This window comes from Asparagus officinalis, chromosome 7 (assembly GCF_001876935.1).
Source record: "Asparagus officinalis chromosome 7, Aspof.V1, whole genome shotgun sequence".
NCBI classification, from domain to species: Eukaryota; Viridiplantae; Streptophyta; class Magnoliopsida; order Asparagales; family Asparagaceae; genus Asparagus; species Asparagus officinalis.
This window is the reverse complement of record NC_033800.1, coordinates 63849991-63857279: the sequence shown is the minus strand read 5'-3', so window position 1 is coordinate 63857279 and position 7289 is coordinate 63849991. Positions and strand designations below refer to the sequence as shown.

The following is a 7289-nucleotide window of genomic DNA, read 5'->3' as shown; positions in this document are numbered from 1 at the left end:
AGAGAGAGAGAGAGAGAGAGAGAGAGAGAGAGAGAGAGAGAGAGAGAGAGAGAGAATGGAGATCAAACTCTTATCAAATAGAGTGAAACATGAAATAGTACCAGATAATTACATATATCCTGTCCACCAGAGACCAGGGATTCATGCAAGCGCATGGAAACAGGTCCCAATAATCAATCTCGCAGGAGACAATCAAGCTGATGTATCAAACCAAATCCTCAGTGCAGGAAAAGATTTTGGGGTCTTTCGGGTATGAATGATTTTTCTTTGAAACTTAATTTGTTTAAAGTTCTTTCAGCGAAAAATGCACTAGAATCTCTCTCTCTCTCAAGCCATAGACACAACTGCCTAGAGTTTGATATAATACAAGGGAGGAAAATTACCGGGTGGTGGCATATGGCTTCCATCGTGTTGGTCTTCTCCCACCTCCCACGTACGTTTCTCCCTCAAAATCCCAAGCTAGATTAGGATTTGATTATATGTCTTCAATCTATCATTCAATTGACTTTAATCTCTTTTACCAACATTAGTATCAAGCATCAATATAGAATTCTAATGACGTTGGCAAGTGTTGTCATCGACGTTCATATCACTAAATGATCTCATGCATTTTGCAGTATATACAGTAGGGATTCTATCGGAATCACCCTATAGGAGTGGAGTGATCCATGATATAAATGGAAGAACTGTAATTTATAAATTAACCTTTTAACCTCTTGTTAATGCTATAGGTCACCCCTTTCTACAGTCATCACTCCAGTATATGTAGTGCTTTTTAAATTAGGTTTGCCTTTTTCGCTTTTTCCTTGAGGGCATAAAGTATTTGTATATATGCTACTTTTTTGAGTGTTTTCTTCTTACATGTTTTTTAACTTTGGGGATTCTAGCCTCTATTTTCTTATAGGCCTGTTAACTTCCGGTTGTGCTTGATTTCTCCTTGTCAATAAGTGACACAATTGCAAAACTCTAATTTAGAATCAGGGACACAATATCCGTGTTAGGTGTCAATCAGGCGCATGGACCCAATACAACGGTTCTATCACGGGCATACCAACGCAGTAAAAATTAACACAGTAGATTCGTATATGCTTATATATTGATAATTCATGTAGGTAATTAACCACGGAATTCCACAACAACTGATTGATGACATGTTGGCACTCGCCCAAGAATTCTTCGAGATGCCTGCTGAAGACAAAGCCCCCTACTTATCTGAAGATCCAACAAAAGAGCCCAGACTTTTTACGGGCCATCGTCAAGGGAATATAACTCCTGTTTGTTGGAGAGATTGCCTCTTTATCCCTACCTACCCCGTGGGAAAATACGAGCATCTTTATCCAGAAAAACCTAATAATTTAAAGTATTATATATCTATGCCTCCTTCCTTCCTCTTCTAAAAGCTCTACTTGTTAAAAACGGATATCTTGATAGAAGTAACTAATATGAATGTTGGTTTATATTATGTATCATTAGGGAGACGATGGCCAAATTCACACCAGAGGCCAGAGGTCTAGCAACAAGAATATTAAAGCTCATCAGTGTAGGCTTAGGACTGGAAGAGGATTATTTGGCTGGAAACCGCAGCGGAGGCCCTATGAAGATGCTTTTCAACTACTATCCTCCATGTCCAGACCCAAGCTTAACGTTAGGTATTCCTAGGCATTGCGATCCGGATCTCGTGACCCTCCTCTTTCAAGCGAAGGTCAGCGGGCTCCAAGTCCTACATGACGACCAATGGGTCTCTGTCGATCCTCTTCCGAGTGCCATTGTCGTGAACTTTGGACACTTATTTGAGGTAGTTCATTCGGTAATTCTAATATCTATTCAATTTAATAGTATGATCTTAGTAGAACAAAAGGGGATTCGCGGACTGACACTGTAATGAAATACAAGTTCGAAAAGGATTATAACTAACTGGTGAAGTTTTGTTTTTCAACGGAACAGGTTATATCTAATGGATTGCTAAAGGCTGTGGAGCATAGAGTTGTAACTAACCGGAATGTGGCAAGAACAACCGTCTCTGTGGGCATCAGATCAGCTGACGATTGCGTCATTGGTCCAGCTGACGCCCTTGCAAGCGACGATAGTAACCCTCCCCTCTACAGATCCTTCATGTTTCCAGAATTCGTGAAGGCCTATACGAGCAATACAACTTATGATAGAGAAATCAATATGGAAGCCTTTAAGATAAAAAACTAGAGATCCACACAACCATCCGTCAGAAGGATCCAGCCATGATTTTCTGTGATGTCTTCTGTCAATCCATGTTACTGTTATTTTGTGCCGTTTCATTAACGTTGTTTTGAGAAACATGTTGAATCTTATCAACTGCTGGGCTTTGTGTTGAGCAAATAAAACTGGAAAATTTTCGACTTTGTTTTTATAAAATTATTACTCTGGCAGGTGCCGATATAAAGACACACAGATATGCGCAACAGGTTCCTGCCCTCCAATTAGCCTCCTTATTAACACATCCTTCATTAAAAAATAAAAATATGACCAAGGTTATTTCTAATCGACTTTGTGTAAACATATACTAGTATACTCTCCATCTCAAATAATTTTGCACCTGAAGTTCACCAAACACACAGTATAAAACAATAGGCAAGGAATAAGTGTCGAGTATGTCCTGAATTTATGTCAGTTCTATCCTTATCAGGCCCCAGAAACGTGGCAACTCCTGTCCTAATCAAAACCCAAAATCTATGTTAAGCCTTGTCCTAATCAAACATCTTGAGACTCTCATCTAATTATTGGCGATCAGATACTGCTGTTATCAAATTGCCACGCAAGCATCTGTTAGCATGACATAGGAAAAACTATTTTTGCCGTAACATTGGAACACCTTAGTGGCGTCTGACCAGCAAAAAGAAAAGGAATTTAAAGCTGTCATATTTTACAACACTACCAACTGGTGGAGAAAGAGCTCATGACTAAAGATGTGTTTGCTTAGTGTTAGACGACAGCAGCTAGCATCTTCCACGTTGAGAATGATTAAGGCCAAAGTCGAGGTCTAGATGCTTGTTAAATGTTTTAGTACATTTTTTGCAGGACAAAAAGTTCTTATATCACTACAACAAAAATTATAAATTATGATACATTTTTTATTTCTATGCAATACTTATTTGTGTCACACAAATGAAGCACGGCACATACCAAAAGCGTGGGTAGAGTATGTATGGAGAGCGTCCTTTTACACATGTGAGAATGAATCGCATAATTTATGACACATACATGTGTCATCATAAGAATCATGACGCATATGTGTTGCAAAACTCACAACACATATACGTCAAGAGTGGTGACACATACATATACCACAAAACTCGTGACAAATACATATGTCAAGAATGATGACACATAGTTGTGTCTAGACCATAAAATTATAAAGAGTATCATCAATTTAATACTATAAATTTCCTAGAAGATTACCCGTCATAAAATTACTCTCACCAAAACACACTTAACCATAGAGTTGTTTGACTTATACACTATCATATATGTTTAATCATCAATATACTTAAAATATAAGACATGTTATTTAAGCGCATCAATAGATACTCACATAACCAATGTGAGACTATTAGTTTTTTTTCAAATTTATTTTGTTTTATATCTAATGATATAAATATATGTCATGATTTGCCATATTTTTTATGTGTCACTGTTGTTTAATCCTTTACAAATAAAATGATAATTTTATATGTGCCATAAAATAAGTGTAGACATATGCGACTTATGTTGTAGTGTATCCAATTTATAATCTAGCTAAGTCCTTTATATATATATATATATATATTTCTCTTTCCAGCATAAATGTTTTTACTCAAGCTCAGCAATAGTGTACAACTACCTTAAACAAATAATCTAGCTCATTAGATGCATCTTCAATTCCATTTCGATAGAGGGAGAAAGAGATTGGAGATCAAAACTCATCTCAGATGGAATGAAGCATGAAATAGTACTGGAGAATTACATATTTCCTCACAAGGCCAAGACTTCATGTAGGTACATGCAAACGGGTCCCCATAATTAGTCTCACAGAAGGCAATTAGGTAGAGTTCTCATACCAAATTCTTAGAGCAGGCAAACTTTTTAAAATTCCCTTTGGGGAAAATGTCTGTCCTTGTTTATTACCCTTCACTCCGGCAACCCTCTAAATACGAAACTAAATTACAGCTTTATATCATGGTGTTTTAGAACTCCTTCAGCCCCTCTAAATTGAGGGTGGCGTCTGGGAAGGGTTGGCCCACAACCCGCACTGAACCATCCTGCTTTGGGTTGGTCTTCACCCGACCCTTAGCATACGAGATGGGTTTTTATTGATTCAATATCAAAGCGGGTCGTGTACAGGTTTGATCTAAAACCTAGGCGTGAAACCAAATCCAACCTAGCTCAGATCAAACTTGAACTCAAATGGAGCTCAGAACCTAGCCCATAGCCAACACCCACAAAGATGTTAGTTATTAGTAACTAAACCAAGCTCAGCCCAGCTCAGATCGGATGGAGCTCGGAACCTAGCCCACAGCCAACACCCACATTGACGTTAGCCAACACCCACATCGACAATAGTTATTAGTAACTAAATTAACCAACACCCACATTGACATTAGTTATTAGTACTAACAATTAATAACTATCTAGTAATCTAAAATATTAATAAAATGGTTAAATGTGCATGTTTTTCAAACAAAGTTATTAGTAACTAACAATTAATAACTATTTAGTAATCTAAAATATTAACAAAATGGTTAAATGGGCATGTTTTTCAAATAAACAATTCGTAGCTCGAGTCAAAAATCTTCCTCAAGAAGGAACAAAACCCAACCAGTCAATCAAAATTCATTTAAATCAAGTTTTAAAAGAGATTCATAAGAATAAAAAATAAAAATAAAAGAAAAACAAAAATAGCGGTCAGGTTAACAAACCCGACCCCACTTAGATGGGTTAGGTCCGTGGGATGAGGTTGTGCTCTCAACCCGAACAACCAAGCCTTGGCCTAACACTATCTAAAGGTTAGCTCAAATCAACCAATCTCAGATCAGCCCGAAACAAGCGAGACCTATTCTAAATTCAAAACTAACTTTTTGTTATGGAGTTCACAATAAGGTTTGAGTTAGTTGATCTCAATTATCACTCCTAATTGGACACGAGGCTACAATTAGGGGTGCAAAACCATACCTATGTCCATGAATATATTTGTAACTATATCCATTAGATTAATTATTTGAGACTAATTTTGATACTGTTATGGTAATTTACCATCTAAAGATGAAGATACCGAAAGATTATCTGCATAGGCTTAAAAAGCCATGGACCAAACCAACTTAGAGGCCTGAAAGCCCAGCCAAGGGCAAGTCTACCGGCAAGCCGAGCAGACAAGTCATCTTTTGACCAATGGTCATCATTACCGACTCGAAGTGCGGGATCAGTCAGTCCCTCATAATTAAGACGACTCATCGAGCAGACGTCTCGACCATACACTCGACCCGAAGCTCACTCGCCTGTCGGGTTGGAAAATCATAATGACAACTCACGAACCGACCAGCCTCAACTAAGGGGATGAGATCCAGCTAAGCTCGCTTCAGATATCAATCAGAACTACAGTATTGATCAGTCCCATCAAGATCTCCGCTCTGACAAATCCTGTGCATAAGCCGCTTATTCTACTCACAAGTCACTTCCCAGGGATCGCTATGATGCTCCCATGGGCTCAAATGACTTCCCCTCCAATCACCAGCAGCCATCTGGAGGGGGAAGGATGACCAAGCAGCTAGCCTATCCTCTTCCCTGCCTCATCTATCAAATCCAGGATACTGAGAAGATATTTCTCTCCTATACTCGAATGACTTCCCTTTTAATCATCAGTCGACGTCTGGAAGGAGAAGGATGACTCAGCAACCTACCTGCTCACCCCTCAACCGCCTCCTGTGCATAGTCAAAGCTAAATGGTCAAAGACTCAGAGGCGATGGGTTATAAAAGGAGGGAAAGAAGGTAAAAGAGGGGGGGATTTTTTCTGCTACTTCTTCATAAAAGCTATGAATTTACCTTTGCTAAAAAGAACTGATAACTCTCAAAGAGTACCCTCTAAGGACCTCAATGGCCCAGGGACTCTCCCTCAAACCCCACTCAAGCTTACCAGCTGACTTGACCGTCGGAGGTACCACGGAGGAAATGAGCCCCGCCCTCCCACAGATTTCTTCTTGCTTGTGTAGAGGGATCAAGAATTCCTGTCTAAGGATAGGGCATAAAGTCGGAGGAGGAATTGGCCCCATCTCTCATCCTCTCCCTATTCTCCGCTAGTGCGAAGACCAGAACTGCGACCCCCTCGACTGTGTGATATCAGACATCAACAGATACGTTATTCAAATCTATAACCAACATAATATAGTTACAGATATGGTTATTGTTTGGTGTGACAGTTGATTTTTTTCATTGTGCAACTCATTACAACTTCAAGTGTTACAAAGAGTTTAAAATTTAATCTTTTTATAAGATCTCCCCACACAAAAAAATAACAAAAATTTTAACTCTTCTCAAACAAACGCAACGGACGTTTATCTCTCGCTGCTTGTGTGTGATCTTAGCCTGTGACGGGCACGTTGATATCCATGGACTACCAAACGATTAGATCAATCTCGAGTTTTGTTGATTCACGAAGGAATCAAGAAACTGAAGTGATTATCTCAACAACCGTGAGATAACCACTCTTCTCGAGATCGCAACTAGGTACGATCTCAAGGGAAGGAACCGAGAACTGTAGATCTGACGAACTCTTCTTCTTTATACCAAAGAACTCGATCTGATCTCCTCCTCTTCTCTAAAATTCGTGCTCCTTCAGTCTCCAATTCAGCAGGGCTTCACCGAGGCTCGAAAATTAGATCTGTACAAATAAAGGCCCTAGGGCTGTATTTATAGGCCTCAGGAGCTCTGTTTTTGGATAAGAACCACTGATTCACTCTTATCCTTAGTTATAACCACTTTATCACGTTTTTGGATGATATTAGATTAGTTAAAACAAATTCAGGTGGTTAACGGTTGAAAACCGCTCAAAAACCGTAAAAAATGCTTTTTTGGGCCTACGGACACCTGCAGTGTCTCGGCCATGTCCGAGACACCACGGGTGTCTCGTCCTTGGTCGATACACCTTGGGTGTCATGACCTTGTCCAAGACACATGCGGTGTCTCCGCTAAGGTCTGGGGCACTGTTTTGCAGATCACGTTTGTTTTCGATGTATCTTCGTCGTCCGAACTCGGAATTGCGCGATTCAAAGTACGAAGGAAAGCC

The 7289-nt window shown here is 39.4% G+C and overlaps 1 protein-coding gene across 1 annotated transcript; it reads left to right on the top strand.

Annotated features, from left to right (window-relative positions):
- LOC109850254 (protein DOWNY MILDEW RESISTANCE 6-like) lies at window positions 41-2353 on the top strand. The gene is made up of 4 exons (XM_020420225.1): window positions 41-250; window positions 1113-1360; window positions 1474-1795; window positions 1945-2353. Exons 1-4 carry the CDS (start codon window positions 56-58, stop codon window positions 2197-2199), a joined length of 1020 nt encoding a protein of 339 aa, XP_020275814.1. The 5' UTR covers window positions 41-55; the 3' UTR covers window positions 2200-2353.